Here is a 16321-nt window from a genome sequence, read left to right on the forward strand (position 1 = left end):
AGGGAGCCGTGGCATTTGAAACGTTAAATGCTTTAACAGTGACTACTCCGCCTGGAAGAGTCTGCTGTGTTAACTTTTTCCTTTCCCCCCTAGTGATTATCCTAATAGTATTATGATTTAATGCACTTTTGGTCATTAGTACTACATACAATTGAAACAATAGAAAACTTTTGGTGAACATTTTCAAAAATTGCCACCCAAAACATTTACAAAATCCACTTGGGGAATATTTCATACATATATATATGTATATTATTTGTACTTTATGCAGTTGCTTACATGATGCATCTAATGAGAAAGTAGTCGTTGTTGAAAGTAGTGCAGTAAAACTTTATTTTCCATGGTAGTGCTTGCGTACAGCTGTAATGAACTTTGAAAATGGGTAAACATTTTACATTCATTGGCCATTAAACAGAACATAAAAAATTATGAAGGCTTTACTCGCTCTTTGTAAAAAGCAGACAAAACAGGCTTCACAGGAAAAAAAAAAAAAATATATATATATATATATTTATTTATTTAAAAAAAAAAAAAAAAAAAAAAAGAAAGACATTTACAAACTTCCATTCAGGAAACACATTCAAGCAGAATAAAATGTAGAACAGAAACAGCTGCGCACCAAACTCACAAGCTTCTGGCTAGTAACAGCTGCCTAGGTGCATTTGGAGATATTAAAGTTTTTGTGCATGTCATCGTAAATATGCTACACATTAGCCGACAGTGACAGCAGAGGACAGTCTAGGCCAAAAACTGTCAACTCATTTCCTCATAACTCCACAGTCCTCCTCGTCAAATAAAATAAAATTAAAATTAAAAGCAAGCAACTACCAGGCTGCCTATAATAGGTCTTTGGATGTAATGTTTCAGATGCCCGGCCCCCAGGTCAGAGGTGAGCAAATGAAACTGCCCACCCAATCCCAGCCATCCCCTTAACCATGGGACAGCAAGCAAAATGGAAGAGGGGAGGAAGAAAAAAAAAAAAAAAAAGAAACGATTGCACATGAACTACAGTCAAAGATTTTAACGGGGCAGGAAAAATTATTAGTAAAATATTTTAAAAATACATGATTTTTTTCAGGGACACAAAGTCCAATATTAAAAGTAATTTTCTTAAAAAAAAAAAAAAAAACACTGCTCACATGTAACAGAAAAAATGGAAATAGTCCATCTTTCACTTCTTCTCATCTTCCCAATCACAGTTTAAATCCTCACAGCCTTAAAAGCTGACGCATAATTTAGATGGAAAACAAATCATTAAAACAAAGCTTACTGACATTTTGATATATACATTATTTCTGTGCAACTTTTTTTTTTTTCCATTAATGGCACGCTTGTAGATGTTCCCACAAAATAATGTGCTCAATGCCAAAAACTACAACATTTGATTGCTACCATACAGATTTGGAAAGATATATATATATATAGAGAGAGAGATATTTAGAATGTGCCAATTGTGTGTGTATGTACAAGTTTATATTTGCACACACACAGTGTGAAACGGGACCACCAGCAATCTCCTTCAAAGCAAAAAATCTGCTAAAAAAAAAAAAAAAAAAGGAATAAAAATTACCAGGCAATCCTTGGTCCACACACACACATTCATACCAGGCACAACTTCTCTCCTGGTGTTTCCGAAGCCACCAGGCCGGTCCCAGATGCTGAACTCTGCCTTGGCACGGTCACTGGGTCCAGAGTCCAGGATGCAAAACCTGAGCCTCAAACATCGAGGGCTGTTCTTGAAGTGCAAATACTGCTCCCCATCGTTACGGGGACGAGTCTGGGTTCCTGTTACACTGGGAAATGGGGGTCGGGGAGGATACAAGTTCCCTTTCCTGGGAGCTAAGGGGAACAGTTTGGTCCATAACAATTTTGCTCTACAAAAAAAAAAAAAAAAAAAAAAAAGTCAACTTGAATCCCGAGGTACACGTGGAAATCTAAATCTGCTGAAAACGGAGTACCTACACCCAACCATGGCCGACCCACGTCTGGTCCACCTCTTGAGCCTCTTTCTGATGCTTCCATGGTTACAGCCAGCCAACTGAGTATGTGAATGTGACAGTTCATCTGGAATGAGGGTGTTAGGAAAAGAAGAAGGGGGGGAGGAAAAAAAAAAAAAAAAACCCACCCAGACAAAAGTTTGGTGATAAATGGAACATGAGCAGCCCCCCCCTCAGTTTTGGGGGGTGGAATAGTACGTCTGAGAGGTAGAATAATAGTTTTGGGGGGTGGAATAGTAGTTGTGATGCTGGTTGGTCTGGACGTTGCCGTAGGCCAGGAGCAGGGGGGGCGTGGCGGCCGGGGGTCCGCTGACCAGATGGGGAACTCCGGTCAGGCTGTCATTCCGCTGTATAGAACCGTACCAGCTGGGGCCCGGCTGAGGCGTGGAGGACAGGATGCTGCTGAAGACACACAGATTTTTACATTTTTTTGGGGGGGGATTACAGTCACGCTTCCGCACCCCCTGTGTAATTACCGCCAATTAAATGCGGAGTAGAACACCAGCTGTTCACACTGCACTCACTACAAAGAGGCGCACAGCAGACACAAATATTAGCAGCAGATGTAATGAAAAAAAATGAAATAAAAGTGAAATCCAAACCGTAGAAAATGTGAGGTGATCATATTGATCGATATGGTGGATCTAGATATTAGGTGATGCAATTTTACCCCCCCCAGCACATTGATAGTTATGTGGTAGTAGAGTAACACACTCGCATACGAACCAGACAATCACAAAGTCACAGATTCGAACCCCACTGTCAACCACTGTGTCCCGGAGGAAGTGATTTAACCCTGAGTGTCTCCAGGGGGACTGTCCCAGTCACTACTGGATAAGGCCGTCTGATAAATGCAGTTATTGTAAATGCATTAATACTAACAACATATGAACTTAGAATCACTGAATTTTAACATTAACAACACCTACACTGGAAGTCCAGACTTCATCAAAAAATAAAGTTAATGAAGTGCACTCAAGCCATGAATTAACATTTTTTAAATGACTAATTTGTACATTTGTATTGTAGACATCAGCCAAAATCAGTTATATCACTGACTGGTCCAATTAACCAATTAACCGACCAACCACTGGTATTTACCGTGTTCCGGGTGCAAACAACGGTCATGTTATTATCTTTAATAATAACTTTATGACCACCCGCCTGATACTAAGCTGGTCCTCCCTGACCTGTCGCAGCCTGGGTTCCACTGGACCTCTGAAAGTCGACTTCAGGAGAACTCACCCCACCCACACCCCACTCAGCATCCACGGTTGAGACTGTAAAAGACACCAAGTTCCTGGGAGTCCACATCTCAGACGATCTCACTTGGACCACCAACATCACCTCCATTACCAAAAAGGCCCAGCAGTGTCTTCACTTTCTGAGACGGCTGAAGCGAGCCAACCTGCCCCCTCCCACCCTCATCGCATTTTACAGGGGCACCATAGAGAGTGTCCTGACCAGCTGCAGCTCCGCCTGGTTCGGTTACAGTGCTGTTGCCGCCATCAGGCAGCTACAAAGGATCATCAAAGCAGCTGGTAACATCATCGGAGCGTCTCTTCCGCCGCTGCAGGACATCTTCTATAAACGCTGCATCAGAATATCAGAATAAAGTTTATTTTGACTTTGACTTTGTATGATGCGGTACACCAAGCAAAGCAGATCCTGAATGCAGAAGTTTTAGAAGTTTTGAACTGGTGTGTCCATTGATTAGATTAGATTCCCAGCACATCCTATGGACACTTGGTCAGCAGATGAGATCTGGAAGTCAACATCTCACACACTGAGTTGCTTATGCCTGGACCATAAGGGTGGTAGTAGCCTAGTGGGTAACACACTCGCCTATGAACCAGAAGACCAAGTTTGAAATCCCACTTACTACCATCGTGTCCCTGAGCAAGACACTTAACCCCAAGTTGCTCCAGGGGGGGGACTGTCCCTGTAAGTCGCTCTGTAAATGAACCAGTGTACACCATGAAGGGGTGTACTTGGTCAACAACAAATGCCAAGGAGCTGCAGTTATGGAGTCGTCAAGCCACCACAATTTGACCAAATTTGATTCAAATCCTTATGCTTTCCCATTTTTTTTCCTGCCTCAATCACATCTACGGCCAAGATAATCAATGTTATATCAGTAATCTGTAATCTTTGTATGTTTTTGTGCATATAAGACTTGATAATAGTGTATATTTGTACTGTCGTGCTTGAGCGTCACCATCGACCGGAATCAAATTCCTTGTGTGTGATCACTCACATACTTGGTCAATAAATGCGATTCCGAATCTTCACTTCACCTCTCAGGGGTCATAATGACATGGCTTGTCCATTTGATATGGAACTGCCGGTGCTGGAAGGTGAGGACGTGAAATTTCACCCACCTGCCCCTTTCTCCTCTTGAACTGATGCTTCTGGTCAGGTCGTCATCGCTGTCATAGCGCCGCGGGTTGTCAAAGAAATACGCCCGCGAACTAAAGCTGTGACTGTTGAGCATCCCACCCGGGACCTGCAGGAAACAAACACACACACACACACACACACACACACACACACACACACACACACACACAGCGGCTCATTAAAAGCCCCCAGAGGGCCGTTTGTCAGCTTCCCGCCTGAAAAGCAGGAGCGTGTAGCGCTACGGAAGAACCGGAACCGGAAAAAGGGAAGGCGAGCTTCTCACCAGATTCTGGTTGGGCCGCTGCACCCTGAAGAAGGCCACCACAAGGCTGGTGGGCAGCAGCTCCCAGAAGAACAAGATCACCCCGAAAATGATGTACGCCTCGTCGCTGACCTTGCCCTCGTCGGCCTGTTTGGACGGCACACACACGCGTGGAGAGACGATGACGATCGAGGCCAAGAAGCCACACAGAGGACAGCAGAGAATCCCTGCCGATGAATGCCAACTACGGGTGTGTTTGGCAGCCAGTCTTCATTTTAGTTTTAGTTTAGCCTTAGTGTCAAGGGGTCATAAGCCTTAGTCACGTTAATTTTAGTCATTTTAGTCAAGTTTCAGTCGACTAAAAGTATGAGCATCTAGTCTTATTTTGGTCAGAATTGTCCATGACTATATTTTAGTCTAGTAATGCAATTCTATTTAACCCAGTCAATACCTAGTAGAACAGACAAAAACAAAATTCTTTTAGTCAAAACCATTTCAGGTTCCCTTATTGTTATATTGTTGTTACCTCTCAGGCTCAAGAACACTCTACATCCATTGTAGTTGCCGCATTTCTACCCATATTTTTGACCGCACATTCGGTTTTCTCGTCCACTTCGTTGCAAAGAAAGGGCGTCTTTTTCACTCCCAGCCATCTGATAACCCGCCACCGTATATCTATGCGACAAGCATTCTGAATAATGTGCGAATGGGAATTGATGAAGTGGCGACACAAGAAAGGAATTTTGCATAATAATGTCGCATTTAAACTGAAGGAAATAACGTCTCGTCTTCATTAGCAATCAATACTACATGATACATCTCGTTGTTGTCACATCGTAAAAGTTGGTTCACAAAGATATTTAGTCAAAAATGTCATTGAAGAAAACAACGCTAACGGCAAACAGTCGAGAGGGCAGAACACAAGCGCGCAGACGCTTCAGACGGACAAAAGCGTGCACTGTGATGAACAGAGTGCTCCGACAAGGCGCCCAAACAGGGCGCGAGGCGGCCGATGAGTCAGAGGCAGGCCGGGGGACCTCCGCGGCAGGCGGCCCGGCGCAGACACCGACCCAATCTAGGTCACCAAGCGCCGGCGTATTTTTAGCCAAACAAAGACCTTTCCCCCCCACAGAGACCACATCCTCCCAAATCCCCTGAAATGGATTGTCTCTGTCGGACAGTCGCTCACCGGGTACCCGTCCTTATTTGGTGACCCGTAATCAGGTGACGCCGGACTTCGCTTCCCCCTCGATCTAACTGACTCGGCATTATTTTATACGTGTGTGTGTGTGTGTGTGTGTGTGTGTGTGTGTGTGTATATATATATATATATATATATATATATAAAAATGTGTGTGTGTGTATGTATGTGTGTGTGTGTGTGTGTGTGTGTATATATATATATATATATAAAATGTGTATGTATGTGTGTGTGTGTGTGTGTGTGTGTGTGTGTGTATATATATATATATAAAAATGTGTGTGTGTATGTATGTATGTATGTATGTGTGCGTGTGTTTTTTTTTTTTTTTTTAAAAAGGAACCAGGCACGGATTACGCCCTGGAATATACATCTCGGATGGAAGGAAAAAGTGTGGCCGCGGAGCAGAGAGATCTGCAGCACTGGATTATTCATGCTCGACAGGCGGCCTTTTCTCTCCCCGCCTTGTGTATGTGGGGCAGGGAGGTTTCACCGGGGCTTTAGCAGCTCAAGGCGCGGAGATGCGTCAACACCTCCACCGCCCATTATCAGCCTCGGCTCACACGCCGCAAATATCTTCCTTAAACCTCGTCGGGTCCATTGTCATCGATTAGTCACCATCAGGGGAGGAAGATATGTGTGCGCTCGGATTTATTTATGGCTCGGTTCCTGGAACTACCTCGGTGTGTTGTGGACAAACCATCGACGGTTCTGCAGAAAGGAAGCCAAATGACCTACAGATTCAGCAAAATCATTCAATCAGCCAATACAATAAAATAACCGGCCAAACAAAGTCCGCCTCCATCAAGACACCATAAATAAACCGCTGAGAATCGTGGGTGAAAAAGCGTTTCATTTTTGTAGGTGTCACCACACCATCATCCGTGGGTTTGGACCAGATGCTCCCGCATTTGCTCCCCATCCACATCAGTGGGCTTCGGGTGCCCATAACCCAGTTGGTCACTCGTTTGCTGCATCATGGGAATGTCCCACTGGAGATGCTCATGACTCAGTTGTTCCCATAGAAACCAAATTATCAAATTATCATTGGCTTTTGGACCGAGGTGTACCTGATCAGAGACGTTGTACCAGCTGTAGTTGAAGGGGCTTGGCCGGGTCTCTGGGGAAAGCACCACCACCACCAAATTGTAGCAGGCCCTGGATGTGTAGAGCAGGATGACAGCAGAACCCAGGCCTGTGGCTTGGCACACGGAGGTCCCCTACAGGAAGTGCAAATTATTTTTAACCCCTGATCTTCATGACCTTGTCCCCTTAAGGGAAATAAATAAATAAATAAATAAATAAAAAGCGAATGGTTACCCTCTAGGTAGTACCATTGTGTCCCTGAGCAAAACACCTAACCCTGAGTGTCTCCAGGGGGGGACTGTCCCTGTAAATACTGATTGTAAGTCGCTCTGGATAAGGGCGTCTGATAAATGCTGTAAATGTAATTCCTTGGCTTTAGGGAACTTGAAAGGTCGTCCATGCCTACATCTCCTCTCGACTGGACTATTAGAACAGTAGTGGGTGGATCTTTGATTTAACAGGCTGCAGTATGGTATAGAACGCCGCAGCCCGACGTAAACAGGACCACATATCACCCCACACTGCAGTCTTTGCACTGGTTCCCTGTACGTTTTAGAATAGATTTTAAGATTTAACTGCTTGTCTGTAAATGGCTAAGTCACCTTTTTTTTTTTTTAACCCTTTATTTTTGCATTTATTTAATGCATTTAATAATTATATGTGTAATAACATTACACATAACAAATAATAATAATAATAATAATAAAAATCTGCCATAAAATCGTTTTAAAAAAGAAAAACAGGGGGCTACCAGACAGCTTAGTGATGCAGTCTCGAGATCACTGAACAATTGCTCATCACTGTCCCTCGGTCCAAGTTAAAACGTGACCGTGGAAAAAAAATGGCTTTGCACATCAGGTCTTCACCCTCTTATTTTATACATTGGCTTTTAACTCTGATCATGCATATGAGTGTATGCATATGTTCTCAACTTTGACTGACTGAGCAGAGCACTTAACAACCTTTGACTCCAAGTAGACGCTAGCAGAGGACATCTTGGCGACCTTGAAGATGATGACGGCGAGCGAGATGGCACAGAGCACGAAGAGGCTGTCGTTGACGAGGACGCGGGCCAGCACGGTGCGCCTCAGCTCCACGCTCCCAACGCCCTGCTGCTGGCCCAGCACGGCACACGTCACGTTCACCACCAGGAAGGCCAGGCCGGCCAAAAGGAAGGCCAGCCGCAGCGGAACCCTGTGCAGGAGAAAAGGAGGAATCGCCCATCACTGACCTTCTTTGGCCTAAATCTCCAGCTGTGCGCGCATCGCACGAACTTTGGGAATGGAGTCCCAAAGACATGATTACAGATGCGGGCCGACACTAAGCGCCGAACCAGACATGCATTAGCCGCCCCCGTTCTTAACTCCATCTGACCAAGGCCGCACCCCTCCCTCGGCTCCATCCGTCGCTTCTCATCTTCCCGCAGGCGGTGGGGATTTCAGACGCCCGGGGGGATTTGTGCATCAGACGGTAATCACTTGATCAAAGCCCTCGTTTGTACAGATTGCTGCAAGCTCCCGCCGATGCATGGAGCCTAACAAGTTCAGGTGGTCCCTTCAAAAGCGGACCGTGGTCCAGAAGCATGGCACATAGTCTAATTAAAAAATGAAAATGTAATAGCTCCTGGCCACCCTCGGTGTCAAACATTTTGCTAAAAAGCTCCTTGCAGTGGATAATAAGGTTGTGCTGAATTTCTAATAAGGATAATAATACAAACTGGAATTGTAACATATGAAAACGCTTACAAAAGGGTGCCAATAAAACAATATAAGAATAAGAAAAACCTTATTTAATTCTTTTGTTCTAACAGCAAGCTCAAATGAACAACAGAGAATAAGAACAGAACAGTAGAAATAGTGCAGAAAAAATAAATCAATAATAAATAACTGTGCCAGGCATTATAAAGTCACATTAATTAGATAAGTGGTTTGAAAAAGAGACATAGTGTTGTGCCATAGAGAGAGAGAGAGAGAGAGAGAGAGAGAGAGCAGCATGTTGTGATGGATGAAAAACAGAGATCTGAAAATACAGATGCTTGGAAGAAAGTCCACTTATAAAAAGTGTGATAAAGTGAAGTGATTGTCACATGTGATATACAGCAGCAAAGCACACGGTGCACACAGTAAAATTTGTCCTCTGCATTTAACCATCATCCTGAGTGAGCAGTAGGCAGCCATGACAGGCGCCTGGGGAGCAGTGTGTGGGGACGGTGCTTTGCGCAGTGGCACCTCTCCTCAGCGGCACCTTGGCGGATCGGGATTTGAACCTGATTACGGGGCCGCTTCCTTACCCGCTAGGCCACCACTGCCCACCACTGTCCATGCTTCTCTCTAGGACACTATCATCCAGCACAACAATCTCTGACATTCACCCAGGACAACAATACAACTGGAAATGGGAAATTCATTAAAAAAAAACGAAACTTACTGGTATTTGTTGAGCTCGGGGGAATATTTGGCTTTGGCTTTGAACATGACCTAGGAAGGTAAGAGGAGGAGGTTTAGTACATGGGGTGGAGTGGAGCAGACACATGAGCCAGATGATCTTTACAACCTTTATCGGTGCGGTCAAGCACCCAGGTGCCCTGGGTCTGACCCTCTCAGGCCTGATTTACCGTCGAAGGTGCGGCGGCTCAGAGCACAAATTAATAATAAATAAAAAAACAAAAAAACAATAGAAATCATACTGAGGACACCGGGAGAGTAAAGACGTTCCCACGCGGCTCAGCGGAGGGAGAGCGCACTATTCCCCGGCCTTTGATCCACGGCAACATACGCGTGGGCAGCCTGGAGGGGCAGAATTCTGCCGTTGCAGGGTGACCTGGGCTAATTGCAGGCTTTCCAGTGGCCTCGCTGTGATCACCGAGACGTGACGCGAACGAGGCGGACGTCTGTGGGGCTCCGACACGCCCGAGACCGTCTAAACAAAAACAGTCCCGCTCCCTTTTATTACCAGCGTACGCGGCGACCACTTCAAGAAAAAGGAAAACGGCGGACATTTGCATCCGGCTGACAGGGAGAGCAACGGATCGCTGCAGTGAGTGCTGCCGACCTCCACACGCCGGCAAAAAGACAAAGGGAATACGTTTCATCCGCAGGGCCTCTCATCTCGCATTCCGCGCGCAGGACCAGAAGCTCACGCGCTCTTCCTGTGTGTGTGTGTGTGTGTGTGTGTGAGAGAGAGAGAGTGTGGGACGGCTGCAGCGCACCACTGGCCATTCGCGGACTGTGGTGCCCTATTTAAGACGCAACTGTGAAATTCACACAGTGAGTGGCGAGGTTCCGAAATGCTTCGTCCGTGCCGGAAAACAAGGAAAGCGGCTAGGATGAGTTTTACGGCACGGCCTACGAGAAGGGAAAGGAACCTTTGCCCTGATATATGGCAGCAAAAAATAAATAAATCCTAATCCCTTACAAACACTGAGCGTACGGAGCTGCCTGATTATGAAGATGCAAATGAGTTGTCGGGTGATCAATGAAACTCATTATACAAGGCCTATAGATTTTATATCACCTCTCTGTGGTCTCAAAAAGCAATAATTCCAAAATACACTAAACCAAGCGTACTTAAAACGGTTTAAATATTCGCTATTACTAATAGTGCACTGAACAATACCACGCGTGAATAATTCCAGTTACCCAGGATCGGTAACGTGGGTTATTATGCAATAATTAGTTATGCAGATGTATAATCAATCAGATGAGTGACAAATCATCAAGCCCACACAGCCAATTACAGCATTTAGAGTATCAGAGGACAGAAGCATCTCTGCCGTAGCCTTTATGACCTTTATTTCTCGTATTTATTTCCTTAGAATTTAGTGCAGTATTATATTCCCACTGTTTTTTTTATTAACTATAGTTCAGTTAGCTAGCTACATACATACCACTTTTTTAATTTCAGCCATGCAAAAATATACGCCATCAGCGTTTGAGCATAAACGAGTGGGCTGTTTACAGCATGTCCATATCACGTATCCTATTTCCTCTGACAGCCTGCCCACAGCTACCTCCCCATGGGCATGAAGTATTAATGCGTGGCAAAATAGAGGAACGACGCCCCAAATAAACACTTACACAGCGCCTGGGTGTCGGTCATTCCAAGAGAGGGCAGTAGGGCAGAGTCTGTGTGTGAGTGTGTGTGAGTGTGTGTGAGTGTGTGTGTGAGTGTGTGTGTGGTTCTAACGTGCAGAATATTACACTGAAAGCCTCCCTCTCTCTCTCTCTCACACACACACACACACACACACACACACACACACACACTGCCCTTCTATCACCGAGTCCCACATGCAAAACAACCTTTCCTCGGACAGTCAGTCAGATTCTAGTGGGCTGACCCGTCCATCTCAGCCATTTGGCTTCAGATGAAGTGTGCTTTGGGAGCAGAATGACAGGGTGGAAGTAGCCTAGTGGGTAACGCACTCGCCTATGAACCAGAAGACCCAGGTTCAAACCCCACTTACTACCATTGTGTCCCTGAGCAAGACACTTAACCCTGAGTGTCTCCAGGGGGGGACTGTCCCTGTAACTACTGGTTGTAAGTCGCCCTGGATAAGGGCTTCTGGTAAATGCTGTAAATGTAAAATGTTTGAAACATCTTTTTGAGTCCTGCAAGTTCCTATATCATCTGAAAACCAAAGCATTCAAGGTCCCCTGACATGAAAATTTCCCTTTGTGAGATGATTTAACATTAATGCAAGGTCCCCTAGTCTGTCTATGGTCCAGAAATGGCTAGAAATAACTATAGAGTGATTTGGCCGTTATTCACCGTTCAGAGAGCTCAGCTCAGATGGTCGGATCTGGAATTTGTCCCCTTATGACGTCATAGGGGGAAAAACTTACCTCCCATTTCTCATACTTTTTTCTCCCATGGCTTCCAAACATGCGAACCATTGCAGTTGCTCAGCGATTGAATAAAAAAAAAAAAAAAAAAATGTTTACTTCTGTCACAATAGACTCTGTGGGTTCATTATATTTTTTTGAAAAAATTCCGACACGACTTCCTGTCTGCCCCAAACATTGTGGTTGGTGAATGGTGTTGATGACGCTCAACTTCTATAGGCCGCTCTCCTCCTCGTCCCGCCTCTCTCCTCCTCATTAGCATTTAAAGCTACAGACACCGAAAACGGCGCGTCCTGGGAAATCTCACTGTGGCGCAGGATCAAAGGGTATGAATTTCGGAACGAGACGTCAGATACAGTATTACAGGACCACTAAGACTGAAGGGGTAAAAAAAAAAAAATGACAAATTCGTGTCAGGGGATAAGCGCGTGACTGCAAGCGCTGTGAACTGGCCAGAGAGCCACAGAAGAAGTGAAACGGGAGTCAGATCCTCCATGAAAATGGCCAAGTAGAACTTGCACTGCTTCTTACTTCCACAAATTCAAATTTATCACAAGGCCGACACATCGCGAGTCACCCGAACGCCCAGATTCCAGTTTCTTATTGCGCCTGCCGCTTGACCTTTTGCCCACTTCACCCTGCAACATTTTGGACGAAACAGACGTCAGAACCCACAGAAATCCCTTCTGCTAATGCGACTGAACAAGGGGCGACGGGTCCTGCTCCAACGCAACCAGCGGCCTGATGACCCCCGTGGACCTGAAGACTCCCGATTAGACCGGGCGAGAGAGAGGGGAGGGAACCGGAGGCGGCAGACAGGCCTCCTCGCTCCCAGTCACATGACGCCCGTCCCGCTCGGCACGAGGACTGCAGCGCTCCCGCTCGCTCTGGGGTGCCCGTAAGGGCGGCACGCCGGGCTATAATGAAGCAGAGCGGCGCGTGCTTATTAAAAACAACAACAACAACAACAACTCCGGTCAATGCAGATTCACGGGCCTTCACTCAGGTCCCCACCCGTGACTCAACGCATGTGACAAACGCTGCGGACCGCCAAAATACAACTTCTACATTCAAACACGGATTTAAACACTGAAATCTTCTGTCATCTATACCGTTGCCCCCGTTATCTAGCCGAAGTACGCACAGACGCGAGAGAACACATGGCGATGATGCAGCGCATTTAAAAACACTCGCCTACATTTACATTTACAGCTTTTACCAGACGCCCTTATCCAGAGCGACTTACAGTCAGTAGTTACAGGGACAGTCCCCCCCTGGAGACACTCAGGGTTAAGTGTCTTGCTCAGGGACACAATGGTAGTAAGTGGGGTTTGAACCTGGGTCTTCTGGTTCATGGGCGAGTGTGTTACCCACTTAACCCTGAGTGTCTCCAGTGGGGGACTGTCCCTGTCACTACTGACTGTAAGTCGCTCTGGATAAGGGCGTCTGGTAAATGCCGTAAATGTAAATGTATTTTTATTGATATGTTTCTGTTCTCGTGGTGGGTCTGTAGCCGCTCAGGTCCAAACCGCGGCGTTTGTTATGCGAGCGGCCTTTCCTGAAACCAATCAAGAGGCTCCCGAAGCCAGGCTCCTGGTATTACGGTGGATCGACATCTTGCTCGATTGCTCCGTGCGGCCCGGTTACACATTAACGCCCGGCGGGCCTGCATCACGACAAGAGTGGCACACTGGGTGAAAGGTCGGCGCTAACAGAGCGGCGAGCCGTCTCGGCATTCCGCCCGCTCGGATCTGCTTCGCGGCCCCGCCGGGATAAAGGCCCCCGGCCTCTTTGGGTTCGTGGGCGCAGCACGATGAGTCACAAAGCAACGGATGCACCCGTTCACCTCCTCGCGTTCCTTGAAGCTCCCAGCAGGTATTATAAGCGCTCCAAAAAAACCCCACAGGCGACAGAGGAGACCCGTTCCTGGGCGGGGGAGCGATCGCCTCGACGTACCATCGGCTCGTGCTCGGGCGAATAGTGCGAACCCCTTTTCTGAGACATGGTACGATCCGTGTTGTTGACATGAAAGCCTGCGAAACCGATGAATTTGGGCCGTCCCGGGGGGGGGGCAACACCGTGCCAGAAAGTAAAACCAGATAACGGTCAGGTTAATAAAGGAGGTCTTGGCAAGGCCAGCAGAGTAAATATTGTCACGGAAAAGGGGATACAGCGCAAAGATTTAAAAAAAAAAAAAAAAAATGTATTTCCTATGATGAACAATTTCATTGTTCATTGTGAAAGCACCCCTGCTAATATAAGACAGTGACAATTTTACTTACACGGCAAAGAGGGATCCCGGGAGTGACAACATCTCCAGACCCAAAGTGTAAAGTAAAGTGAAGTGACTGTCACTTGTGACACTCAGCAGCACAGCACACGGTGCACACAGTGAAATTTGTCCTCTGCATTTAACCATCACCCTTGGCGAGCAGTGCGTGGGTACGGTGGCACCTTGGCGGATCAGGATTCGAACCGGAAACCTTCTGATTACGGGGCCGCCTCCTTAACCGCTAGGCCACAGCTGCCCCACATAAATGACCCCGATGCCGCATGGTCACAAACATTATTTAAGACACGCGAGGTCACGCGATGCTTAGAGATGAACTATGCGTTTTAATGTGTAGATAAAAGCTTTACGTTGTGACGTTTGTACTGGCGCAGGCTTACCGCCCGGTCCAGCCTCCACGCCAGCTCCCATTAAAAGCTCCTGCTGGACTCGAGCAACTGAAGCTGCATTTCCTTTGGGATTTAGTGCATGGGATTAAGAAATAAACAACGTATTTTTTTTTGGGGTGGGGGTGGGGGGGGGGTGGGGGGGGGGGGGGTGCTTAATCACATTTCCCTGGAAATTCGATTTAAAGAATTAGACGAATCAAGGGAGAAGTTTTGGCCACACTGCTCCATTCTCTGTTGCTTTTCTGAGCCGTGCGACGCAGCTCTGGCGCAGTTAATGCATGCATTATCCCCCGCAGGCTGCACAAATCTCCGCGATGAAGTTACTTCGCACAAATCGCTCCCATTCAAGGCACGTAAATCCTTCGCGGAAATTAAATGGGAAATTTTTAACCGGTCACTTGACCCGTCCCCTGGGACGCGCAGGACTAAGAGAGGCCGAGGCTGGATGCATCATTAGTGCCTCTCGACCCTCATTGGCACCCTTGTATTGACCCATCACTGAACCACGCCACATATTATAATTCAATCATTACGACTAAGACACGGGAAAGGACCGCTGACGTACGGCGTGTTTACGACGAGCCCTGTGAATAACTGGGGCACGTTCGGTGCCGCATCAGGAAATTTTTTTATGCAGCTGGTCAATATTTAACTGCATTACGGCTGCAGCGGCATTAAAAGCCCCCCCTCAGAGGTCATTGCTGACCGGAGATCTGGTCTCTGCGTGTATGAAATAACCTTTGCTTGAAGCCGAGGCCGGCACGCGCCTCGCTTCAGGTGCAGGTGTGCCCCCCCCCCCAGAAAAAGAAAGAAACCGGATGAAAGTGATGCCCGCCTTTGTGCTCGGCGTGGCTGCGGAATGCCGCACACCCCCCCTTCGCCGTGCTCGGAATAGTGCCGGGCCGGGCAGGGTGATGTAATGCTCCTGCAGGTGCCTGTGATTGGCCTGCTCCCGTAGACGCCGGCATCCCCCCCACCAACCGGCCGGATTAAAATCCGGGGTGAAACGCCGAACCCGGGGTACCGGCCAGCCGACGCCCCCTTCCAGGGGCATTGTACCACAGATGGAACAAAAAAAATCGGCTTAGTCCTCACCAGAGCGCCATATAACGACTTATGCAAAGCAGGGTCGAGATGTATAGAGTTGTGCATGGATAATAAGTCATATTTACACACCCAGACGTGGTTCAAGGGGCAAGTAAACATCCGGACCGACAGAGGAAGGGGTCAGGGGTCAACTGCAGGCTCCTTTAAACCCAGAACTCGGTAAATAAGACGTCCTGCTATTTAATAAGGGGAATGACCTGTCCCAGCCCGGCGCCGGCTTACCTGGCCGAGGTGCAGGTTGAGCAGACACAGCGTGAAGAACTGCAGGCAGACCGGGCAGCAGTACAGCAGCCAGAAGGGCAGCGGCCGCAGCCGCTCCGCCGGCGGCGCGCCGCCGAAGTAGAAGGAGAGGAGCGTGGTGCGCAGCGCCGACCACAGCAGGCACAGGAAGAGCGCGGCGCTGCGGTGGCTCAGGCGCCGGTGGCCGTAGCGCAGGGCGAGCCAGAGCTGCAGGTAGACGAGCGCGAAGAGCAGCGCGTACAGCGCGGCGTAGACCGCGGCGAGCCAGAGCTCCGCGGAGGACGCCGCAGCCCGGATCGGCTCGTCGTCGTCGGCGGCGGCGCCGGGGCTGCCCCGGTCCTCCTGCAACAGCATAGCGGGACCGCTAATGTACAGACCTCTGTTGTAAAGGCTCAGAGAAAAAGAAAGCCCAAACTTTTAATGCATAGCCGAAAGATTCAACGTCAAACTTGATGATAACAGGGAGGATTTGATATTTTAACAAAAAAAAAAAAAAACCTAAAAA

The 16321-nt window shown here is 47.3% G+C and overlaps 1 protein-coding gene across 2 annotated transcripts; it reads right to left on the minus strand.

Annotated features, from left to right (window-relative positions):
* Window positions 1-2086: 2086 nt before the first annotated feature.
* Window positions 2087-16302, minus strand: gpr137c (G protein-coupled receptor 137c). Of its 2 annotated transcripts, none has more exons than XM_029002315.1 (7): window positions 15799-16302; window positions 9374-9423; window positions 7909-8140; window positions 6931-7080; window positions 4681-4806; window positions 4379-4503; window positions 2087-2396 (listed from the first exon to the last, which is right to left on the minus strand). In XM_029002315.1, exons 1-7 carry the CDS (start codon window positions 16168-16170, stop codon window positions 2171-2173), a joined length of 1281 nt encoding a protein of 426 aa, XP_028858148.1. In that variant the 5' UTR covers window positions 16171-16302; the 3' UTR covers window positions 2087-2170. The 2 variants fall into 2 exon arrangements, with proteins under 2 accessions (XP_028858148.1, XP_028858062.1); XM_029002229.1 differs by having other exon boundaries at window positions 2087-2399.
* Window positions 16303-16321: the final 19 nt, after the last annotated feature.

This window comes from Denticeps clupeoides, chromosome 1 (genome assembly GCF_900700375.1).
Source record: "Denticeps clupeoides chromosome 1, fDenClu1.1, whole genome shotgun sequence".
Taxonomy (NCBI): Eukaryota; Metazoa; Chordata; class Actinopteri; order Clupeiformes; family Denticipitidae; genus Denticeps; species Denticeps clupeoides.

Excerpts from the sequence above, each read along its gene's own strand:
- gpr137c (XM_029002229.1), bottom strand. The coding sequence starts at position 16,170 with ATGCTGTTGCAGGAGGACCGGGGCAGCCCCGGCGCCGCCGCCGACGAC. Across the intron at positions 8,141-9,373 it reads CCCGAGCTCAACAAATACCA|GGTTCCGCTGCGGCTGGCCT; the intron begins GTAAGTTTCGTT and ends TCTCCTGCACAG. Across the intron at positions 4,504-4,680 it reads AGCGGCCCAACCAGAATCTG|GTCCCGGGTGGGATGCTCAA; the intron begins GTGAGAAGCTCG and ends TGTTTCCTGCAG.